The sequence below is a fragment of the Schistocerca gregaria genome, chromosome 3 (assembly GCF_023897955.1).
Source record: "Schistocerca gregaria isolate iqSchGreg1 chromosome 3, iqSchGreg1.2, whole genome shotgun sequence".
NCBI classification, from domain to species: Eukaryota; Metazoa; Arthropoda; class Insecta; order Orthoptera; family Acrididae; genus Schistocerca; species Schistocerca gregaria.
In genome coordinates, this window is record NC_064922.1 from 380,902,059 (window position 1) to 380,925,262 (window position 23,204).

The 23,204-nt window shown below is 38.5% G+C and overlaps 2 protein-coding genes across 3 annotated transcripts in view; one reads left to right on the top strand and one right to left on the bottom strand.

The window, feature by feature from the left end:
• Positions 1-8,375, bottom strand: part of LOC126355007 (folliculin) — a 149,329-nt gene extending 140,954 nt beyond the window's left edge. Inside the window, exon 1 of one of the 2 annotated variants that reach the window (XM_050005138.1) lies at positions 8,239-8,375. The gene's annotated coding sequence lies outside the window, so the exon portion shown is untranslated. The remainder of the gene's footprint in view (positions 1-8,238) is intronic. The other variant, XM_050005141.1, reaches the window with a different exon arrangement.
• A 310-nt stretch (positions 8,376-8,685) lies between these two features.
• LOC126355010 (armadillo repeat-containing protein 8-like) overlaps positions 8,686-23,204 on the top strand; it is a 140,717-nt gene continuing 126,198 nt past the window's right edge. The window contains exons 1-4 of the mRNA XM_050005150.1: positions 8,686-8,927; positions 9,146-9,219; positions 15,081-15,295; positions 20,113-20,303. Of these exons, the coding sequence (XP_049861107.1) occupies positions 8,901-8,927; positions 9,146-9,219; positions 15,081-15,295; positions 20,113-20,303 (507 nt within the window). The 5' untranslated portion in view covers positions 8,686-8,900. The remainder of the gene's footprint in view (positions 8,928-9,145; positions 9,220-15,080; positions 15,296-20,112; positions 20,304-23,204) is intronic.

Here is a 23,204-nt window from a genome sequence, read left to right on the forward strand (position 1 = left end):
TCCTTGCTATAGTCAGTCTACATTTTATATCCTCTCTACTTCAACCATCGTCAGTTATTCCCACATGGCAAACCACATTTACTACTTTAAGTGTCTTATTTCCGAATCTAATACCCACAGCATCACCTGATTTAATTTGACTACATTCCATTATCCTAATTTTGCTTTTGTGGATGTTCATCTTATATCTTCCTTTCAAGACACTGTCCATTCTGTTCAGCTGCACTTCCCGGTCTTTTGATATCTTCAACAGAATTACAATATCGCTGGCAAACCTCAAAGTTTTTGTTTCTTCTCCCTGGATTTTAATTCTTACTCAAAATTCTTCTTTTGTTTCCTTTACTGCTTGTTCAATATACAGATTGAATAACATGGGGGGTAGGCTACAACCCTGTCTCACTCCCTTCTCAAACACTGCTTCCCTTTCATGCCCCTCGACTCTTAGAACTGCCATCTGGTTTCTGTACAAACTGCAAATAATCTTTCGCTCCATGCATTTTACCCTTGCCACCTTTAGAATTTGAAAGAGAGTATTCCAGTCAACATTGCCAAAAGCTTTCTCTAAGACTACAAATGCTAGAAACATAGGTTTGCCTTTCTTTAAGCTATCTTCTAAGATAAGTTGTAGGGTCAGTATTGCCTCGCATGTTCCAACATTTGTACGGAATCCAAACTGATCTTCACCAAGTTCAGCTCCTACAAGTTTCCATTCGTCTGTAAAGAATTCATGTTAGTATTTAGCAACTGTGACTTATTAAACTGATAGTTCAGTTATTTTCGGATTTATTGACACCTGCTATCTTTGGGATTGAAATTATTATATCCTTCTACATCTACATCTACATCCATACTCCGCAAGCCACCTGACGGTGTGTGAAGTATGAGAGAATTTTGCCTTTCTCATACATCTTGCTCATCAGATGGAAGAGTATTGTCATGACAGGCTCTCCCAAGGCTATCAGCAGTTCTAATGGAATGTTGTCTACTCCCAGGGCCTTGTTTTGACTTAAGTCTTTCAGTGCTCTATCAAATGCTTCATGCAGTATCATATCTCCCATTTCATCTAAGTCCTCTTCCATTCCCATAATATTGCCCTCAAGTACATCACCCTTGTACAGACTCTCTATATACTCCTTCAACCTTTCCGTTTTCCCTTCTTTGCTTAGGACGGGTTTTTCATTTTAGCTCTTAATATTCATACAGGTTGTTCTCTTTTCTCCAAAGGTCTCTTTAATTTTCCTGTGGGTAATATCTATCTTAACACTAGTGATATGTGCTTCTATGTCCTTACATTTGTCCTCTGACCATCTATGTTAGCCATTCTGCACTTCCTGTCTATCTCATTTTTGAGACATTTGTATTCCTTTCCAACAACTTCATTTACTGCATTTTTATATTTTCTCGTTTCATCAGTTAAATTCAATATCTCTTCTGTCACCCAAGGATTTCCACTATCCCTCGTCTTTTTACCTTCTTGATCCTCTGCTGCAATCACAATTTCATCTCTCACAGGTATCCTTTCTTCTTCTACTGTATTTCGTTTCCCTATTCTTGTTCATTTTTCTCTAACGCTCTCTCTGAAACTCTTCACAACATCTGGTTCTTCCAATTCATCCACGTCCCACCTCCTTAAATTCTCACCTTTTTGCAGTTTCTTCAGTTTTAATCTACAGTTCATAACCAATAAATTGTGGTCACAGTCCACATCTGTCCATGGAAATGTTTTACAATTTAAAACCTGGTGCCTAAATCTCTGCCTTACCATTATATAATCTGTCTGAAGCGTACCAATGTCTCCAGGCCTCTTCTATGTATACAACCTTCTTTCATGATTCTAAAACTAAGTATCAGCTATGATTAAGTTATGCTCTGTGCAAAATTCTACCAGGCAGCTTCGCTTTTCATTTCTTACCACCAGCCATATCACCTAGTACTTCTCCTTCTCTTCCTTTTCCTATAATCGAATTCCAGTTCCCCATGACTATTAAATTTTCATCGCCATTAACTATCTGAACAATTTCTTTTATTGCATCATACATTTCTTCAATCTCTTCATCATCTGCAGAGCTAGTTGGCATATAAACTTGTACTGCTGTGATAGGTGTGGGCTTTGTGTATGTCTTGGCCATAATAATGGGTTCACTATGCTGTTCGTAGTAGCTTATCTGTGCTCCCATTGTTTTATTCATTATCAAACCAACTCCTGCATCACCCTTATTTGATTTTGTATTTATACCCCTAGATTCACCTGACCAGGAATCTTGTTCCTCAGGCCACCAAACTTCACTAATTCCCACTATATCTAACTTTAACCTGCCTATTTCCCTTTTTAAATTTTCTAACCTACCTGCCTGATTGAGGGATCTGACATTCCATGCTCTGATCCTTAGAACTCCAGTTTTGTTTCTCCTGATAATGATGTCCTCCTGAGTAGTCCCTGGCCGGAGATCCAAATGGGGGAAATACGGAAGCATCCGATCCCACCCGTCTGCTTTGACCCATGACGTCACAAATATGGCGGAAACGACAATAAACCACGATTCCAATATGGCGGATATAAAGTCGTTAGGTACACATTATGAGGACGAAAATACATTGAAAAACAAACACACACACTTTACATAAAAACCTAATGACATTAACGGGACAAGCATGGGAAATGGAGTGATTTTGGGTGGGAGCAAACTAAATATAAACAAATTTAGACACCCACCCCCATACAAAACCACACAAAACGACAAAAATAACCAACATCACAAAACTCCCCAAATACCACTAAACACAATATCACCTGGAATCGGACACTTCCCTTGACCTATATAGCTCAACAGCAGCTTCCGATCCCATACATTAGGATCAAACACTTCCCTTGGCCTATATAGCTCAAAAATATCTCCCGATACCAATACCAACATACACAGCCACACATTGGGATCGAACACTTCCCTTGACGTGCACACTTAATTTTATCCGTCAAATCCATCCCTGAACAAAAACAACAACCGATTAATTTTACTAAAATTACCACACGACGTACAGTGAACAACACTATATTAACGTTCACATAAAATCGTTAACTCACTGAAACAAATTCCACTACAAACACAGCCGACACTAACAATTCTGGATAATAAGCAAAAGCAAACTGACCCCATAATACCACACAAACGAAAACCCTGAACATACAACGGGAGAGCACAACAAACCACAACACGCCACACTCACAAACGAAACTCCCCGCCGTCATGACGTCACATATGACAACACCCTTACGTCACGGGTCAAAGTCGACGCGTGGGATCGGACGCTTCTGTCGACCCCAAATGGGGGATTATTTTACCTCTGGAATAATTGGCCCAAGAGTACACCATCATTATTTAATCATATAATAATAAAGCTTCATCCCCTGGGGAAAAATTATGGCTGTAGTTCCCCCTTGCTTTCAGCCGTTGGCAGTACCAGCACAGGAAGGTCGTTTTGCTTGATGTTACAAGGCCAGATCTGTGTATCATCCAGACATATATAGATATATCTATATAGGCATATTCCAATCTAACATATATGTCAGGCTGTATATGTCAGGCTATGGCCCTGATCAGTTTGCCATCATGACGAAAATTAAGTGAGAGATCCTACCAGACTCATGTAGGTGGAATGAAATGCTATGACATTACATAAACTCAGCTAAATATATTTTTCTGCAGTAATAACAGGACAGCCAATTTTATCAATTTTTAGTGTCATAAGTTAAGATCAGTCTTCTCTGTTAAAGTCAGTCTCTCGCTGTACTTGAGATCCATATATAAAATACAAGATGCTGTACTTGGCTCGATACCCATTCTTCATACCATAATAAATACTGTACACTTCACTAAGTACAAACCCTCTTGAGATATGCACACTTACCCACAATTTAACAATTTCATGGAGCCTCTGATACGACCCAGGGCTATGGAAGTAGTTATTTTTATATTTAACGCTTGAGAACACTGATATTAGAAGTAAACTGGTGGTTTGAAAATTCTTAATCCCATTACACTATCACTGTACAGATAATATACTAATACACAGAGGGGGAAAAAACTGATGACATAATGAAGGAAACGAAAGAAAAAGGTGTCTGATCAAGGCTTTTAGTAAAAAGCATCAAATACTTCATTACTGAGTGTTGAAGGTTAACATCAGAATACTGCTTTAAATAGGTACATGCAGGTAAGCATAAATACACTATGCAATATCATATACAATGATGCTTCATGGAAGATGGAACTCATGCTACAGGAACAGGGCACATGTATATTTTATTGTAATGTTTGTTACACAACAAACAGAATAAAAGGGCACATGTATATTTTATTGTAATGTTTGTTACACAACAAACAGAATAAACATAGTACAAAATGGGAAGCCTGCAAGTCAATGATAAGTATAATAGACAGAGAGGAAATAATAAATGGGGTGTAAACTTCAAAATATTTAGGTGCCCAAATTGATGAGAACTTAAACCGGGAAAAAAACACCAATGTTTTTGTTTTGTTCAAACACAGATTTAGAAAACATCATTTTTGAGAAACACAACTAGCTCTTTACTCACAAGAAGTGTTGATTGCTACTGAAAGGGATTTCATATTGATTCCGTGTTTTTAGATTTCCAGAAGGTTTTTGACACTGTATCTTGCAAGCAGCTTGTTATCAAAAATTGTGTGCTTATGGAATATCATCTCAGTTATGCAAATGAATTTGTGATTTCCTGTCAGAGAGGTCATACACTACTGGCCATTAAAATTGCTACAACAAGAAGAAATGCAGATGCTAAACGGGTATTCACTGGACAAATATATTATACTAGAACTGACATGTGATTACATTTTCACACAATGTGGGTGGATAGTTCCTGAGAAATCAGTACCAAGAACAACCACCTCTGACCGTAATAACGGTCTTGATACGTATGGGCATTGAGTCAAACAGAGCTTGGATGGCATGTACAGGTACAACCCATGCAGCTTCAACACGATACCACAGTTCATCTAGAGTAGTGACTGGTGTATTGTGATGAGCCAGTTGCTCAGCCACCATTGACCAGACGTTTTCTACTGGTGAGAGATCTGGAGAATGTGCTGGCCAGGACAGCAGTCGAACATTTTCTGTATCCAGACATCCCCGTACAGCCCCGCAACAGGCGGTCGTGCATTATCCTGCTGAAATGTAGGGTTTTGCAGGTATCAAATGAAAAGCAGAGCCATGGGTTGTGACACATCTGAAATGTAACGTACACCGTTCAAAGTTCTGTCAATGTGATCAAGAGGTGACCGAGACGTGTAACCAATGGCACCCCATACCATCACGCTGGGTGTACGCCAGTATGGCGATGACGAATACATGCATCCAATGTGCGTTCACCGCGATGACGCCAAACATGGATGCGACCATCATGATGCTCTAAACAGAACCTGGATTCATCCGAAAAAATGATGTTTTGCCATTCGTGCACCCAGGTTCGTCACTGAGTACACCATTGCAGGCGCTCCCGTCTATGACGCAGCGTCAAGGGTAACCGCAGCCATGGTCTCCAAGCTGATAGTCCATGCTGCTGCAAACATCATCAAACTGTTCGTGCAGATGGTTCTTGTCTTGCGAACATCCCCATCTGTTGACTCAGGGATCGAGACGTGGCTGTACGATCCATTACAGCCATGCGGATAAGATGCCTGTCATCTCGACTGCTAGTGTTATGAGGCCATTGGGATCCAGCACAGCGTTCTGTATTACCCTCCTGAAGCCACCGATTCCATATTCTGCTAATAGTCTTTGGATCTCAACCAACGAGAGCAGCAATGTCGCGATACAATAAACTGCAATCACGATAGGCTACAATCCGACCTGTATCAAAGTTGGAAACATGATGGTACGCATTTCTCATCCTTACTCAAGGCATCATACCAACGTTTCACCATACAACGCCGGTCAACTGCTGTTTGTTTATGAGAAATCGGTTTGAAACTTTCCTCGTGTCAGCACGTTGTAGGTGTCGCCACCAGCGCCAGCCTTGTGTGAATGCTCTGAAAAGCTAATCATTTGTATATCACGGCATCTTCTTCCTGTCGACTAAATTACGTGTCTGTAGCACGTCATATTTGTGGTGTAGCAATTTTAATGGCCAATAGTGTAGTTTAGAAACAGTTGACGGAAATGCATCAAGCAAAACGGAAGTGATTCCTGGCATTCCCCAAGGCAGTATTACAGGCCCCCTGCTGTTCCTTATCTGTATAGATGTTTAGGAGACAATCTGAGCAGGTCATCGGTCTCATCGGATTATGGAAGGCTGGGGAAGGAAGTCAGCCATGCCCTTCCAAAGGAACCAGCATTTGCCTGGAGCGATTTGGCGAAATCACAGAAAACCTAAATGAGGATGGCCAGATGCGGGATTGAACCGTCGTCCTCCCGAATGTGAGTCCAGTGTGTTAGCCACCGTGCCACCTCGCTCAGCTAAGCAACGGTCTGTTTGGTTGCAGATGATACTGTCTTTTATCACTTAAAGTCATCAGAATGTCACAACAAACTGCAAAATGATTTAGAAAATACATCTATAAGAAGCAAAAACTGGCAATTGAACCTAAATAATGAACAACATGAGTGTTAAGAGGAATCCATTAAACTTACTAAACTTCAAACGCATGATAAATCAATCAAACCTAAAGGTCGTAAATTCAACTAAGTACCCAGGAATTACAATTACAAACAAATTAAACTGAAAAGAACGCACAGAAATGTTGGGGGGGGGGGGGGGGTGGCTAGCCAACCAAAGGCTGTGTTTTATTGACAGAACACTTAGCAGGTCCAACAGGTCTACTAAAGGTACTGCCTGCACTACACTTGTCTGTCCTCTGTTGTAGTACGTATAGAGTTAATGGAGTACGTTGAGAAAGTTGAAAGAAAGACAGTATGTTTTGCAATAGGAGAGAGAGTGTCACAGACAAGATATAGAATTTGGGGTGGACATCGGTAAAACAAAGACATCTCTCATTGATGCAAGATCTTTCCACAAAACTTCAATCACCAACTTTCTATTCCGAAGGAGAAAATATTTTGTTGACAGCAACCTATACAGGGAGAAATGATCACCATACTAAGACAATGAAAAACAAAGAGTTCACACAGAAAGATACAGGTGTATATTTTTTCTGCCTGCTGTTCGACAGTGGAATAACTGAGAGTTATTGTGAAGGTGGTTCGATGAACCCTTTGCCACTCACTTAAGTGTGATTCGTACAGAATTGATGTGGATTAAGTCATCTTTGAGAAAGGAAGTCTTCACTGCTCAAAACTGTGCTGTAAGAATAACAAGTGGTGCTCATCCACAATCACCTTGTAGACACTTTTTAAGGAGTTAGGCCATCTAACTAGTGCTTCACAGTATACTTTTTCTCTCATGACGTATACTGTAAATAATCCACGACAGTTCAAAAGGAACAATGAAGTTCATAATTACAAGACCACAAGGAAAAATGACATTCATCACTCCACATTAAGGTTATCTTTAGAATGAAAAGGGGTGCACAATGCTATATAAAATCTTTTTGTCATTCACCAAAGATATAAAACGTCTGAAAGACAGAAAAGTGAAATTTGAAAACACGTTGAAAAAGCCTCTATTTGACAACTACTCCTTTTCTATAGAAGAATTTCTATTATTACAAATTATAAAAGGTGATGGGTAGAGGTCACAAACTCAAGACTGTGTATTTAAAATAAATAAATAAAGCTCACATATCTTAGAAATGTTCAGCATGTGGCAATATTTAAAAATTATTTTCCAATGTCAATGTAAAACGACTCGTTCCACATCATTATGCTTTATCATGCAAAATGATTCATGGAACATGAAATTAACTACTCTGTAATCACGTAAATTTGAGATAGAGCACAGACGCAACCTCAGAAATCACTGATGAACAGCTGAAAGAGTTGTGCCATGAGGGAAAGTGTACTGCAACGAATAAACAACAGTGTGCTGTCATCTCCATCAATTGTATCCATACGAAGCAACGATTTTTTTGGTTATTGTCAATGTACTTGCTGAAATGCTAATAAAATACGATTTGAATCTGTGTATTGCTACAGCCGCAGGCACGATTCATTGCGATGACAGATGTGTTGCAAATAGCCGTACTTGTAAGCAGCACAATCTATGTCACATACACATTCATATCACATATGAGTAAGATAAAGACTTACTGTCACTATAAGATAAATGTGAGACCAAAATGAAATGACGCAGTCCTCTGCAAAATTCGATGACAACACACACGCACAATATTTTGTTTACGTTCTCTCTGTTGACAAAGTACGATTATTTCTTTGCACTTACTAAGAAGATAGTTCCCTTTTCTTGAAATCGTAAAATTTTATTTTAATTGGTATTTCCGTTTTCAAATTTGACCACCATAAAGTGAGTCTGTTAGTATGTAAGTAAATAACATTGTTTCTTTTCAACTGTCAAGTCCGTATCAATCAAATATATTTACGTGCTTCTTCATTATATAGAGGCGTCAACCTTCGTTAAAATATATATAACAGGGGTCTCTTACTGGAATTTTATTATTCATTCTTACAGTTTATATTTCCTTGACTTTCCCTATGAATTTTGACCACCAAAGAACTAAATGGTCTATGTTGGTACTCGTTTTTCTACAGCCAAGTAACTTATTAGTACGCTAGTAGCCAAGGTAGTTAGAATCCTCCTAGTCAATACTGGCGGCCGTGGTCGCGGTAAACAGGTTCAAAGAAATCTATGGCAGGCGTATTATCTCTGAGATGTAAGGTGACAGTTGTTATTTAGGTTATTGAGGGAGCAAATGTGATGAAACTGCAATATACGAGAAACAAAAATATTTACAATGGTTACCGCTATGCATCCATTCATGGTACTTACTTTCGCCTAAGACTACTTGCTTTGCATTTTGATACCGGCACTTATAGAGCCTAACCTCACTTTTTTTGCACAGTTTTGTTGCTGCCCGAACTGATAATTAAATTTGCTGAATTGAAAGTAAATAAATTTCTTCCCCAGAAATGCATCCTTCATCCAGAGGTAAACAGAGAATTGCAAGTCCATAATATGCACAAAAATTTTTGGTTGCAGGATGTTGAGAGTTCTCGGTCGTATATTGACGAGTTGTATTCGGGTGATGCCGAGAAGTGTTTGCAGGCAATCGTGTAAGTAGTGCCAACTAGCATAGCGATAATGTTGTTAACGCTTCATAGTAATGCCTCCTCTTTTCAAACAAAGTAATTTATGGCATAGTTTACGCATCCCTTACGATCTTTTGCTGATGAAATTGGCAACAATAGTGTGACTGCCAGCAAATGCAGTGTGGAATAAGCTGCGCTTGGGACAAGTTGGGGAGGAAACATTCAGCACAATCACTAAAAGAGAAAAATTGCTATTGTCACCAAATATTTGTAATGATTGTTATTTGCAAAGCTGTCACCTCACAGCTTCAAAGTTAGCACAGATACATTGCATTCAGTCTCGATTAAGCCCGTTCTGTGTAACTGGATGAATACTGATAAAATTAGGCGCAGTTTTAATATTTTTTTAAATTTCTCATCTGATCTGTTAGCGCGCGTTTAAAATCTGTGACGTGAATGGTTGCTATATCCTTGGCTGTTTGTTTATTGGTAGCTATGCATTTTTTTAAGTGACTGAAATGCTTTTATCTTTTTCCAGTATGCCTACATTCATATAGTACACGCTACTGACATTATTTAATTTAAAATAAATGTTCACTTATTCACCACTGAATAAAAATCAGTAAACTTCTATATAGCAAATCTCCAAAAATTGTTCAGTTGTGTGTAATAATAATTGGTACAGCTCAATGGGTGCTTATCAACCTCAGCCATCAACTTCTGTAGTATAAACAGGATTTCTTTGTCATGTGTAAAATATATTCAGTTTGTCAATGTTACTAAATATAAGCTTTAAAATATTTGTATTATTTGCAGGCTCAGAAGTACTGCATAGTCAACAAGAATATATTATAGAGGTGGTGTTTACAAATTATTTGTACAATTGTCATTAATATACAATGCCAAATATAATATCATCTAAGAGGTTTACTATTGATAGTTGGAGAAACAAAATAATGCACTGAATGAAATATCTGTATGTCTAAGTGCGCTTTTGGCCTGTTCCGTGCTTCACTTATAAATGTTCACATCAGTTATATGACTAGACTAAACATCCTTGATGCACACTGTGGAATATACCACGTTTACGACAGATTGAAGTGTAAATATACAGTATAACTTCAAATTGAGCAAAAAGACCAGTCTACTCAATTGAACACATTGTCAAGACACTATTGATAAGTGAGACAATACTCACATATTGGTCCTCCTGGTGTTAAGAGTGTTCAGTGTTAGTAAAAATTTGGAGGCATGTAAATGTGATGCAATGTCTCAGTTATGTGACAGGATTCCATTTCAAGTTGAAGCAATGATAGGAGGAAGCTACCTAATCATAGTGAGTAGTAATAAATGACACTGGATTGTCCAAAAGAATCATGTCATGATTATTGACCTGCATTCGGGGTAGCAAAATATATCGTTACTACCTGTTAGCTTTGGTCCATGATGTCATTAAGATAAAGGACATCCCTAATTCATGCTTAAACAATATGGTGACCATGATGTCACTCATAACACATTACAGAAGCGTCCAATTCCACCCGTCTGCTTTGATCCCTGGCGTCACAAATATGGTGGAGTCGACCATACACCACGTCTCCTATATGGTGCCTATGACGTCATTACACAACATGACAACAAACACGAAAATACATCGAAAAACCAAGAAACACACGTTCCACAAAAAACTTAAGGAAACCAACGGGACAAGTGTGGGAAACTGGGGGTTTTCGGGAACAAACTAAAAATACACACCCCAATAAACCAAATGACAAAAACGATAACATAAAACAACCACAACATTCCCAAAATCAACTAAAAACAATATCCACTGAAATCGAACACTTCCCTTGACCTATATAGGCCAGAAGAAACTACCAAATCATGAAACCCAAAACTCTATCCACGTCCACAGTCATCACTAACTTAAAAAACACAACAAAATTGGAATGGAACACTTCCCTTGAGCTGTTATCCTTACGACATCTCCACATATAGCCGTCCCTGATCCGAGATGCCGGAAGTTTAAGCTAGCCTCATTTCTTCACGACACACTGAACACTTAATGACTTCAGCCAACAGGCCGAATAGCTGAAGAAATTTTATTAGAGACAACACACTGTCCACCATCATTGCCAACAACAAAAAACTGTTGACCTAGTGAGTCATATCCACACCTACCAAAGACATAAAGCGATTTACCAAAATTGACACATGATGAACAGAAAAAAAACTACAATAATGTCGACACAACAAAACCAAAATTGTTAATTCACTGAAAAATATTCCACTGAAAGCAGTCGCCACCGATACCACATATGTGCAATGCAACCTTGCAAATGAACCCCATACGCCACATAACACGCTAACCATAAACACACCACCAGAGAGAACCACTGACCACAACAATTATGCCACCTATAAACGTGACACACACACAGACTAAACCAAAAACATCACATAACACATAAACACACCACCAGAGAGTATCACTGATCACATCAAAACGACACCTACAAACATGCTACCTTACAAACTAAACTCTGCACCGTCACGACATCACACACCACAACACCCTTACGTCATGGGTCAAAGCTGACGGATGGGATCAGCCATTTCGGTCAACCCCCAAACAGGCACAAATAATACAAAAAATTTAACTACAAAAACAGCATGAAAGTAATGGGACAACCACAGGAATTACAGGGTTTTAGGTGGAAACAAACTAAATGTATGAAAATCCTGGTTATAAAGATATATCAAAACAAGTACCTGATGCAAAAATGAAGCAACTGAAATCAACAGCAATCAACAAAACCTCAATACCAGGAAATTTCAATTGACTTGTAGCTCAAACAAATTCCATGATACCGTGAGCCAGCACATAGCTCCAAAACCCAATACCGTAAATTTCAGTTGACCTATGTGTAGCTCAGGTGAAATCCATGGTACCGCAAAACCATACACATCTTGACAAATTTGGCACGTAGCACTAACTTTGACCTATATAGCTGGAACTCATTCCAAGGTATCAATAAGTCAAATTCGCTCATACAACTAACATCAAAAACCTGATCTCAACAATATAGGTAAAACAAACTCCACAGTATCTACCAATCACAATCCAATATAACTGCCAACAACTAACGACTCAACACACAAATTTGTAAAAAAAATTCATTAACACTAATTTTGATGTACAAAAAACACAATTATGCACGTAAACACACTTTCCATGTATACAACAATTAATAAAAGTAAAACCTTGAAAGCGTACTTACCAGCCAAATTCAGTTGGCACACAAATATTGAAACTGCAAAAATGGTACATTATCAGCTCAATCTCTCAGATGACTAACCTAGACTTCTCAAGCCAGGAACACCTCCGGATAGACTGCCATTATCCCACTGATAATGCCACATATGCATACTGGCCTCTGCTCGGAGATGTAGTGACTTTGGCCAGTTTCATTCCTTCTCCACAAACATAAAACTTCACATAATCAACAGTTAAACCATATAACTATAGGATTTTAATCATGATCAGTATGTTATCACCCATTGCAGTATGCAGCGACCTAGTTGTGAATTTTGTTGTCATGTCCATAATGAACAAAACACAAAAAGTTAAATTAAATCTCCAACTGCAAACAACACAACACTCCAATAAATCCAAAACCAAAACTTAATATATTGCCCACATTCGCTGACATCAAAATAACTCGCTATCAAACCACCAGAAATCTTCCAGTGTATTCCCATGAACAGTCTTCAAGAAGTCCAGTGAATCAATAACACTACTCACAAACAATTTAGAAACATAAACATCTCACAGTAAGGAGTTCCACTGTATACTCCAACACGCACTTTGCACCGCAATCCGTTTCAAATACATTGTGCCACCATGACGTCACAAAACCCAACATTTATGTCGCAGCTCAAAGAGACAGGTGGTACCACAGACTTTGTTTAACCCTGCCAGTCAAGTTTGTGATGTATTTTAAAAATTGCAGCCAGAGACAGTCATTACGTTATGGTGCTCACAGATGGGAATATGCACTGTGATGCAGAATCATTAAAAACAGTAACTCACAAGTGTCTAGCAAACCTGTAGTAACACCATTGTCCTGTATGTTTCTAGGTAAAACACGGACAGTACTAGAACATATAAAATACACATGCTGTCATGTTGGTGACCATTGTTGCAGTTTCCCATGACACAGCTGCACTGTTCAGACATTGATGCATCCGATAACAATACTGCACACAGGAGCAGCACCACACCATCTTTTCAGATGAGTCCTGGCTCCAGATACAGCATCATGATGGATGTATCACTGATGAGAATGAATGTTGCCAAATGAATGATTTGTGAACTGTGGCCGCAAGTTGAAACAGCTTTGAATGACATAACCATATTTGTCTTCCAATCTCAGCATGCCCAGCCAGGTTGGAGGCATTGTTGCTGCCAGGAATGTCAGCTGACTTTGTGGGAAGTACAATTAGGTAAAGAACACAATCACCTCCGATTCACATAGCTGGTAATGTGGTCAACAGACATTCATTTCTGACATGTTAAGGCTGACAGCTGTTCCATATCTTTGAGGTCTTTGTGAAATTATCTTTCAACAAAAGAATGCATCTTGCCTGGACCGTCCTGAACTACCTCAGTATGGAGGGTGTTTGACTGTTGTGGTCAGCACACTCTCCAGATCTCTCACCATCTGATTGTGGGCTGCTGGGAGACTGGCACATTATTGATTACCACCACTATGATGTATGAACTCGAGGCAAAAGTTGAAACATCTTGGAATGACATAACCGTATCTACCTTCCAGTCTCAGCATGCCCAGCTATGTTGGAGGCAATGTTGCTGCCAGGAATGTCAACTCTGTGTACTAAATTTTTCATGTCCTATACCCCCAAATCACCTATAGATTTAATCACGTATTCTTCCTGCTTTACTAAACAAAATTCTGTTGTTTGCTATCCTTCCTAGTGTTGTAGTCTTAATGTCCAGCAGTGTATATTATGGAAGCTAACTTCTTGGAGTTCAGTAATTATGTCATGATCTTCAGTTAATTCTTAATGACTGGTAATCATCACATCATTAGATATGTGGCAGTTAATTTTCTTACACCGACACAGAAATTTAGACCTGAAACTTCATGCCAGATCAGAACTGTTGGCCGGACCAGGGGTTGAACGTGAAACCTGTGCCTTTTGTGGTTTGTGGTTCATGCTTGGAGAACTCAGTCAGTTCTGCACTCATTCAACAGAAAGACAAAGGTTCCAGCTTTGAGTTGTGGTCTAGCACACTGTTTTGATCTGTTAGAAAGTTTTAAATCAGTGCTCACTCCACTGCAGGAAGAAAAATACATAAGCTGTGCACACACAATTATGTGTTTATTTTTACGGGGGGTTGCTTGGAGCAGAGGAATTGGCAGAAGCCATTTCTTGTTGACTTACCTTTGGTTAGTACCAACCTTAGTGAAGAATACATTTTGTAGAAGTGTTATTAGTGTCATTCTGTAATTTGTATCAGTAAGATTTCATCTTTGATTATACAGAACATTCCATGTCATTTTTGCCATTGCAGAACAGAGATACAAATCTGTTTCTTTTATAAGCTGTTTTCTATGCATCCATACAAGAGCAATGTGACTGTGAAGTGGGGATGAAACAGATGCATTCACAGCACCCCCATGAGAAGTGACAAGTTATTTTGTGTGCACTTTTGACATTCTGCTTTTTTTGTATTATTTATTTTAGTTATGTAATTTATATGTAAGCCTGTTTCTCTTTTCTGCGAATTTTACAGCATGTCCTTTATGGTTGTTTAAATTGCAATTCTTGTTTCTATCTACGCTCATTTATTCATTTAGATGTCTTAAGAATTCTGTAATTGGAAGCAACAAGCAGAAAGGAAATGTAATATCCCAAGGTGTGGTGCCACGTCTGCTGCAGCTGCTGGCTGATGCAGCTATACCAGTACAGATAAAAATTGAAGCAACTATAACTTTGGGTTCATTAGCAAAGGGAACTGAAGATCATATTAAGGCTCTTATTGATCTTGAAGTGGTCCCAGCTCTCATAAATGGTAAGTGTCACAACAAAGCAATCTGAAATTTCAAAGTACAAATGCGGGGTGTGCTGTAAGTCAGTTATCACCAGTAATCCTCGTACTTTGTTTTGCCTAGTGTAGTGGTAGTCAGTTGTCAAATGGACTAGTGTGTAATAGCCATAAGTCACTTGACACTAGTAATTTGAAATTATGATCTGTGTTGTTATGTAAGAAACAGTGAATAGAAAGTTAACCACAGAGCAGCATGTATTTGTTTTTTCATAATTATAGTGATGTTTGTGATTTGTTTGTGGGACTTTTTCCAAACATCCATCCTCCATCTTGACAAGGTATTTGTGAATTAAATGTAAGATTTGAAGACTACATTTGTAGTGGAGCTTCTTTGTTCAGATAGGCCAAAGTCTGTTACTGCAGAATGGAATAGCAAGAGCAAGCCTACATAGATTCAGAGAATGCTGAAAGTGAGACCATATAGGCCTACTTTACTTAAAGTCGTAAATGAAGATGATTGGACAGGCAATTCTTAAAGTTGTACAAAATCTGACAAGAAGGTGATCCCAAGTTATAGAAAAGTGATTTTGTGTACAAGGTTGGAACTTTAATAGTGATAACTATTTATTTAGAGCTCGTACAAAATAGATAAGTCTCTCAAAGTTTTATTGGGCTTCAAAGTAGTCACCAGCATTGTGTATAACCTCTTGTCAGCGATGTGGAAGTCATAGGATACTCTTAGAAGTGCCAGTTGTGTTGGCAGTTCGAGCGGCGCGGTCTGTTGCCCGACGAATTTGTAGCAGTTCTGAAGCGAATGCCGTGAAGTGTTTCCTTCAGTTTAGAAATTGAGTTGAACAACTTACAAGGGCTTAAGTTAGGGGAGTGCAGTAGGTGGTATAGCACTTAGCAATGCCATCAATCATACAAATTAGTAACAGCTTGCACTGTACGTGATTGAGCATTGTCTTGCAAAATGATGGTTAGGTCCTGCAGAAAGTGTCATCACTTCTGTATCCAAGCTGGTTGTAGGTTGTGTTCCAAAAATGAACAGCATAGAGACAGAAGTGACGACACTTTCTGCAGGACCTGACCATCATTTTGCAGGGCAATGCTCAATCACGTACAGTGCAAGCTGTTACTGATTTACTTGACTGATGGGGCTGCTACATGCTATACCATCTACTCCACTTCCCTGACTTAAGCCCTCGTAAGTTCAACTCTATTTCTAAACTGAAGTAAATACTTCACAGCATTCGCTTCAGAATGGCTACAAATTCGTCCGGCAATAGACTGCGCCGCTTGAACTGTCAACACAACTGACACTGCAAAGAGTTTTCTACGACTTCCACATCGCTGGCAATGGGTTATACACAATGCTGGTGACTACTTTCAAGGTCAGTAAAACTCTGAAACACGTACCTATTTTGTACGACCTGTAAATAAATAGTTGCACTATTTAAGTTCCAACCCTCGTATATGACTGAAGTGGCAAGTGAAAAGTTGTGCCAAGGCCAGGAATCAAACCCGGGTCTGCTGCTTACTTGGCAGGTGCTTTTGCCACAAGGCCACCTTGGCACACCAGTTCACACAACTGCATGGATTACCCTGGCATGTCTCCCTCCTTGATCCAAATTCTTACTGCTGCCCCAGTCTACTTTAAATTCCACTTTACACTCAAACAGAATTGCTAAGGCTCTCCATTTTCTGGAATACCACCTCCAGCATCAAACATACAGATGAAATGACACAATTTCAGAGAGTTTACTGGTCTCATAATAATATGATTTTGTTTATATAGACTGAGGTGGTGAGTGAAAATTTGTACCAAGGCTGGGAACGGGACCTAGGTCTCTTACTTACTGAGGTGCTATTCCAGAACGTGGAGAACCTCAGCCATTCTGTTCATGTGTAAGGGGAGATTTAAAGTAGACTGGTGCAGCAGTTAGAATGTGGATCGAAGAGGTAGGCAAGCCAGGGTAATCCATGCAGTTGTGTGAACAGGTGTGCCAAGGTGGTTTGATGGTTAACACACATACTTCATAAGTAGAAGACCCGTTTTCAATTCCTGGCCTTGGTAGAAATTTTCACTCGCTGCTTCAGTCTATATACATAAAATCATATCTGTATGAGACCAGTCAAGTTTCTGAAATTGCGTCATTCCATTTGTATATTTTACAAAAGCATTATTTAGAGTGATTAAGCTATTGTTAGTGTGAATGGCAGAGTGAGCAGTCACAGCTGTGTCTGCTGGGATTTGCAGATCCACATGTGGCGATGGGGACAGCCTTAAACTCGCATGGTTTGAGTGTATTAGCAGGCATTTTCAGCAGTGGGTGAATCAAACTTTTTTTAATAGTGTTGTCAGTTCTGTAAATTATGTACATATGCTTCAAGAATTGTTGTTAGAACTAGAAAATAGTCCAATTTTTGAACATCTGCAGCTGGTTAAGGAAAAGTTATTATGGGAACAAAAAGGAGTGTATCTGTGTTATATCGTTATTGTGAGAGACTCTAAATTAAAACTTTGATGAAAGGCATGGCAGATGGGGTGTTGTTGAGGGTATGAGAGTGTGGTGCAAAGTAATGCCTCCAAATCTTTTATTCTGTTCTTAGTATCAGTTAAGGTGTTAAATATGATGCATATTACTCAGTTGACTTTCCCACTTTACAGACGTAAGCTGTAACCCTCTGTCTCTAGAGCGCTCCAAATTGTAGCATGCCCATAATGAGAAGTTCATCCACACCTGGAGCACCCTCTCCTTGAGCATGACAGCCCAGACCTTACATGATCGATGCGACATCTGCAACAATCCAATGCCTTGGGCTCACTGTTGTCACTCATCCTCCATTCAGTCCTGACTTGGCTCCATCCAATCTTCCAAAACTTAAAGAACATCTTCGAAGACTTCACTTTGTTTGTGATGAGGTGGTGCATGCGGAGGTGGTGTTGTGGCTCCATCAACAAAGTCAAACATTTTACAGTGATGGCAGCAACAAACTAGTCTTTGACTGTTGAGAAGTAAAAAACATCTTAGGCATTACTTTCCAGCACTCCCTCATATTTACTGTATCAAAAGTTATGTCGGAAACATTTCTGATATGAGAGGTAAGTGCATGTTCTGTTGTGATCAATTGAAGTTAAGATGGATCTACCTGCCATATGAGTCTAGAACTGAAAAGACTCACTTCATCACGATAATCAAGAAAATCAAGATTTACATTTACTGGTGCATTTTCTCCCCCTCCCCCCTCCCTTTCCCCTCTTATCTGATCTCCACAGTAGCGCCATTTATTATCACTTCAAATGTTACTGTGAATAATTGTATTTTTCCTTGTCCTTTTGTGAGAGAAAACATTATTATTTTTAGATTTGCACTAAAACATTGCATTAAAGCAATTTGTGCCTACTATATCAAACAAAAACACCTAAAAAACACCTTAAACTTGCAGTGAGAAATGATTCTCAGTTGTAGTGTAGAGAGCAGATGTGGAAATATGTGAAGTACAAACAAAATTTTGTATATATTTATTGAGTCCTTATTGATGGCTACTTCATTCACACTATTAGTTTTGCCCCCCTCCCGCCTCAGCTGTTTTCTGCGTGAAGGGGAGTGAAATGAAAACCTGAAATACTTTTTAAATTGAGCGAAAGTGGAACACAAGTGTGTCATTTTTTGACGTATCTTGTCTCCCTGTTGTTCAACACACTTTCTCCAGCACATAGGAAGTACATAGATTCCAGCTACTTGTACACTGCTTGTTGTGCCTCTGCAGTCGTGATACACACATCTTTGTCAGGCATCAGTCGCTATGGGGGTAAGAACAAACTACATATCGAAAGGCTGGAGGTGAAAAATAAGTGTGGCCCGCAATACATGGATTCCCAGACTTTATACACCCAGTATTTGAGAATGAGAGTACTTGGCAACTTGCACCAAATTTTACATACAATTTCCAATCTTTACAGAATCTTTTTCTCACTGACAATCCCTACAAAATGATAAAAAGAAAGAAGTATGTCACTTACTACTTTTCTGCTGTTCATGCAGTAAAAATTCCGTATGAGTCACGACATTGTAATTTATTACTTCTTTACTACAAACTGTATTTGTGACGTATTTTGCAGACAGTATACATATATGGCATTGCATGTAACTGCAAAATTGTATCATTGTGTGATACATAGTTCAGGAGATATGATGTCATAAACAATAAGATGCTTGAAAAACTGCCAAATCTTGCGTGACATTTAAATTTGTTACTTCTTTGCCATTAACTCTATTCACAATCATTTCTTTTTGCAGACAGTATTCACATATGTCACTGAATGTTCCTACGATATTACATCATCGTACGACACACAGTTAAAAAAATATGATATCATAAAAATGGAGACATGTGAAAAACAGCCACATTGTGCAAGATGATTAAATTTATTTCTTTGTTGGTACTAACTCCATACACAAAACATTTTACAGACAGTAACTACATATGTCACTGAATGTCTCTACTAAATTATATCCTCATTTGACACATAGTTCAAGAGATATGATGTTATAAACATTAAGTACAAGAGCAGACACTTTGTGATATGGGTGTGGACGCATAGCTATAAATCAACACCTGGGCAATGCTGGGTTTCTCTCTGTGTTTGGGAGGGATGAGAGAGAGAGAGAGAGAGAGAGAGAGAGAGAGAGAGAGAGAGAGAGAGAGAGAGAGAGAGATTGCTGGCATGTATGTGCATGTGGGATTTTTATCAACAAAAAAATCAAATTTTAATCAAAAATATGTTTTTCAAAAAATTGCTAATTGAAAATGTGTGTGTATGTGTAATTCTCCAGGTCTGGTGAGTGAAAGTACTAAGTTAGTTGAAGTGAGCCTCTGCTGCCTGCGGACAATATTCCAGTCTCCATGTGCACCAGTGGGGCTAATATGTCAAGATGAGGGCCTTCCATTACATTTGTTAAACCTTACACATCAGTCGGTTTCCAACCAAGTGTGTGTTACTACAATACTTTCTGCAGCATGCAAGGTAAATTATTCATCCCACACCTGTGTATATTTACTCTTATAGGCAATACAGGTTGTCTTTTTATGTTTCCAACCAAGTGTGTGTTACTACAATACTTTCTGCAGCATGCAAGGTAAATTATTCATCCCACACCTGTGTATATTTACTCTTATAGGCAATACAGGTTGTCTTTTTATGTGTGCAAATTGTCTTTCATTCAAGAGTAGGGAGTGGTTCATTGTAATGCTTGGTATGGTTTGGTCTATTTAAAATCAATGATAAGTTTCTTTAGAATAAAACATAATAGAATGAGTATAATCACAAAAGATGATGAAAACCACCACAAAACTAACAAACACAAACTATTGCACTTCCAGAAAGTAGGTTCAATTTTCTTGACTAATGGTGAAGAAACTGATTATAGAGAACACAGAGAATTGAGATGAAAGGAGGATGCGGGTAATTCAAAGCCCAATCAAGATAAATTTATTATTTAGGAGACTTGAAAGAACTCTTGAACAGAGGATTGGACGACTGATTTGTCGAAACCTCCTGTAGCATAGTCACTACTCTAAAATAAAACAGTATTATTGCAGCAGTAAATCAAAGATAAATTATCTACAGATTATTAAATAATAATGTTGTTGATAACAACAACAATAAAAATAAATGTGATAAATGAATATTTGAACAATAAATCAAGAATTGAGTAGTCCCAGTTGCAGCAATGTGTATTCAAAAAAAATTAGTGAATAGGATAATAATGATAATGAGATGATTCTCTGAATAGCAGAATACCATTGTGACATCAAAGAAGACAAATTTAATTGGGGGAATAAATGGTGAGCAACAAAGCAGTGTTAGATGTTGAAAAACAGGAAGCAACATGGTTTATGTTTGATAAGTTCATGTGTATTTCTCATCAGTCTGCAATCCTTACCAGGTTGGAGTAAAAGGAGAGAGGGAGAGGGACTGGGGGAGAGAGAGAGAGAGAGAGAGAGAGAGAGAGTGTGTGTGTAGGAGAGTGATTCATTTTGTGACAAGATCATTTTGTAAGTGCAAGACCATTGTGGAGCTGTTCAACAAATTCCAACAGCAGAGCTACTAGATAGGCATTGTTCTTCATGGAGAGGTTTGCTGTTCAAATTTTGAGGACAAGCATTCAAAAAGAACTGAGGAATGAATTATTTTCCTCCAATATACATCTTGTAGAATGATTACCACTGAGAAAGTTAGAGAACTTAGGACTTGTACTAAAGCTTATAGGCCACTGTTCTTCCCTTGTACCTTTCACAAATGGTACAGATAAGAGCGAGAAGCGAGAGTGCTATCAAAAATAATCTCCACTTCAAAGTGCAAGGCAGCTTGCAAAGTGTAGATGTAGGTGTATGTCAGAAAAGGAATGGAGTGGGCAATGAATATGTCCAGACAGTCTGAAAGAACAGAACAGCTAAATGTGGGAAATATTGCAAGAGTATTTAGGATTATGAAAGACATATATGAAGGTACAGTGAGTGAGATATGATAAATGACAGCACAGACCAGAATGTAGAGAATGGGGGCACGAATAGAATGTTTTTAAAAGTGTTTACAGCATATTCTAGATGGCTGGAAGAAAATGCTGTACATAAGAAAACTTTGATTGATTTCCTGCCAGATTAAAACAGTGTGCCAGACGGGACTCAAACCTGAGACCTAGGGTAAGTAAAGCTGAGAGGGACAGGCCATGAGTCATGCTCAGGTGGCTCAGTTGGTAGAGCACTTGCCCAAGGAAAGGCAAAGGTCCTAGGTACAAATCCCCATCCACTATGTAATTTTAATCTGCTAGGAAGTTTCATATCAGTGCACACTTCACCGCAGAGTGAAAAATTCATTCTGGCAATACATAATGAATGTTGCAACAACTCATGTTAGGCAGATCATATAAAATAGATTATAAACCATAGCGACTCACTGCAATGTTGTGGGAAGTTTACCCTTGACCCTCTCACTTTGGGTCATTTCAGGAAATAAATTTAGTGATGAAAACGAGCATTCTCTGCCATGGGGTACTACGAATGCATAGTTTTTGTATGCCTATTCAGGCAAAAGTAAATTTTTTTGAGATTTATTCGGTTCATAGGAAGCCACAGTATACATTTTATAGCTGATGAAATAAATGAATGCTTTCAGAGATGTTTCTCCATGTTATAAATTCCTGCAGTTAAAAAATAGGAACAGATTGCATTTGAAGGCACGACAGCAGAGTTAGTGGCGCAATATTAATTTCTCACTGACACAATTTCCTTATTTAGGTTTCTACGTATTCTTTTCTCAATCTAGATTTTAAGACTCAAGAAAATGTTATGAGACGATGAGAAGATGGGGAGAATTGGAAAGAAGGTAAACAATAATGGGAGAAATAAACAAAATAGTTGCTAGAAAAGTCACTAGAATGTATCTGTTATGAACTAGGTACAGTGTTGAATCAAGTTACACTGTACATGAAATTTTCACATCCAGAGTTCTGGTTCTGTAGTGAAGAAGCCGCCAACAACACAGACATCATGTTGCCAGCAACATAAAGTGCTAGGGTATCATTTGTTAATAGTGCCACTCTCTTTAAATCTGTTATTCTCAGTGGTATCTCTATGCTTATCATACCAAAACATGATTTTCCTCAAAGGTTTCTGCTGTTGATGAAATATGTGGGGCTAGATTAGGTAGTAGCACAAGAAAGTATATTGAACAAATTTAACAGTAGTAGTAGTAATCAGAAAGATATGAATCTTATTACAAGCAAATAGGGATGGGGTACACATTCAGGCAAATATGATACACGGATGTCAGAAAGTTACTTTACGTGATGTTTGAAAAATTGTTAACAACGTATTGTGTAGGCTATATTTTGTGACATGAGTATAGGAAATCATTTTTTTGGCA